This window comes from Lactuca serriola, chromosome 1, assembly GCF_051521515.1.
Source record: "Lactuca serriola cultivar US96UC23 chromosome 1, Lser_US96UC23_V15, whole genome shotgun sequence".
NCBI lineage: Eukaryota > Viridiplantae > Streptophyta > Magnoliopsida > Asterales > Asteraceae > Lactuca > Lactuca serriola.
The window spans coordinates 51,798,616-51,801,313 of NC_136408.1; the positions used below are offsets into that span (position 1 = coordinate 51,798,616).

The window sequence follows — 2,698 nt, forward strand, 5'->3', positions numbered from 1 at the left end:
TTAATGTTTACAAAAGCATTAGAATTCCTAGTTGTGACACTGCCTTCTGAAGGACAGGGCGCGTGATTAATGGAGGAGGTTTAACATTTTATTGAATGTTTTTTATATATAAAATAAAACTAACTATTTATAAAATTAGTTTTGTTTAAAATATGTAGTTTGTTTCTACCACTAAATAAGAAACATGAGGACTACAATGCTTCACTCTCATGAGCTGGTGGCTTCGGTTACACTTTTTACTTAATTTTTTTTATTTTTTGACGAGCGTTCACATTAAAGCTACTGGTGGGACTCATATATAAAATGAGCATTCTTTTTAATGGCCTAACCATAAAATATATTTAAACTAACTGTAATATATATATATATATATATATATATATATATATATATATATATATATATATATATATTAAATGAGTTAATGTCATGTTTTAAATGAGTTAATGTAATTAATATATATATATATATATATATATATTAAATGAGTTAATGTCATGTTTTAAATGAGTTAATGTAATATATATATATATATATATATATATATATATATATATATATATATATATATAAAGGTCATAATATATGAAAACTTTGTTTGAATTTATAAGAAACTAATAAAAATAATGAATTATTATAATGGTAATTTTTAAACAAATAAATTTTAAAAAAATAATGAATTGTTTTAATGGAAATTTTTTAAAAGGTAATTTTATTTTTGAAATTAATATTCATTTATTGTTATATTTATTGTAATTATTACATTATAATATTATGTGAAATTTAATAAAATAGATAACCTCATAAAATGATGTGGAAAAAAAATTAATTCAAAATAACCACAAAATGACATTTGGTAATTTGAATGAGAGTGTGACAAATGACAAAAAAACATTCATTTATTAAAAATGATTTTTTTTTTCTTTTTAGATGAGCATTCACATTAAAGATATTGGTGGGCAATCTTTTTAATGGCCTAACCATAAAATATATTTAAACTAGTTTTGAGACTCAGTGTATTAAATGAGTTAATTAAAAAAATTAAATATAAAGGTCATAATATTTGAAAACTTTGAATTTATAAGAAAAATAAGAAAAATAATGAATTACTATTATAATGGAATGTTTTTTTTTTAATTTAAACAAATAATTTAAATAAATAAAAAAAAACTATTAAGATTAATATCCATTTATTGCTACATTTAAAAAATAAAGAATTATTATAATGGAATTTTTTAAACAAATAAACTTAAAAAAAGAATAATGAATTGTTTAATGGACATTTTTTAAAAGGTAATTTTATTAATGAAATTAATATTCATTTATTGCTATATTTATTGCAATTATTACATAAAATATTATAGGAAATTTAATAAAACAGAAAAACTCATAAAATGACATGTGGAAAAATAATTAACTCAAAATAACCACAAAATGACATTTGACACATTAAATGAGAGTATGAAAAGTGGCAAAAAAACTTTAATTTATTAAAGAGGATAACCATTTAAATACATTGTTTATTTATTATACTTTGTCTTTACAATCTTACAAAATATTTATATAATATATTCAATTAATTGCAAATGTTATATTCTTATATTTCCAATATCTCAAAGTTCTCAAACCGTTACAAATCCTATACAGTATATAATCAAATGAACATTCACAAGACATATTATAAAATCATGGCAAAACTAACCTTCTCATTGTGCTCTCTTGGTTTCTTCTTCTGCTTCATCATGTGCTCCAGTTACGTACATGTAAGATATCTTGAAAGCTCTATCATTTGTACATTTATAGATTTCAAAAATTACATCAGATTGTTGATCTTACTGGAAGTTGAATTTTTATGATAATTGGATAGGGAAAAACATGGTGTGTGGCTCAAACCCAAGCTCCAGAACCAAAGTTGCAAGAAGTTCTTGACTACCTTTGTGGACGAATAAACTGTGCGGATATCCAACCAGGGGGTTCATGCTTTGACCCTGATACTGTGCGAAACCATGCATCCTATGCTATTGATATGAACTTTCGAACTAATGACGAATGTGATGGAAGTTATGCTGCTATCGCTGTGACAGATCCTTGTAAGTTCCTTTGTCATCATAATTTTTTTACTTACATCAAACAATATCATAAATATAAGACTTGTGATTGAACATGTATTTTCATATTTGATTGAAACTAATATTGTTTTTTATTGCAGCTTACGGGGCATGTGTCTATCCATGAAAGATAAAAGGCAATGAATACTTTTAGTGGTCAATAAATGAAATCTTAAAATGAAGAATATGTTTTTAATTTTGAGTGGAAAGAATGTATTAAGATAATTTAATCAATGAAAGTGAAATTTTCCTTCGGTTTCAATTTGACGTTTGACTCATCATGTTGTTGCTAATTTGAGAACTAGGTTATAACTCGTGTACTACACGGAACCAACGTATAAAAACTTTAAAAGTTAATACACGTTTTAATTAATGATACATTTGCTAATAGTTATTTCTTTTATAAACTTATATGTTTTATCCGTAGAATTATCAACTTAAATTAATTTTGCATTGTGTTTTGAAGATACGAGCAATGTCCTATATGCCTAGATTAAAAGAGAAAATGATTATGTTATATAATATAATAAAAAATAACAAAAAAATCATAGACAATCAGTCATGGACAAAATGTTTTATGAACCATACAA

General features: G+C 23.4%; 1 protein-coding gene across 1 annotated transcript; it reads left to right on the forward strand.

The window, feature by feature from the left end:
• The first annotated feature begins 1,685 nt into the window (after positions 1-1,685).
• Positions 1,686-2,368, forward strand: LOC145088239 (major pollen allergen Ole e 10-like). Its single transcript, XM_079026500.1, has 3 exons — positions 1,686-1,763; positions 1,868-2,090; positions 2,210-2,368. The coding sequence occupies exons 1-3, from the start codon at positions 1,689-1,691 to the stop codon at positions 2,233-2,235; spliced, it is 324 nt and encodes a 107-aa protein (XP_078882626.1). The 5' UTR covers positions 1,686-1,688; the 3' UTR covers positions 2,236-2,368.
• Positions 2,369-2,698: the final 330 nt, after the last annotated feature.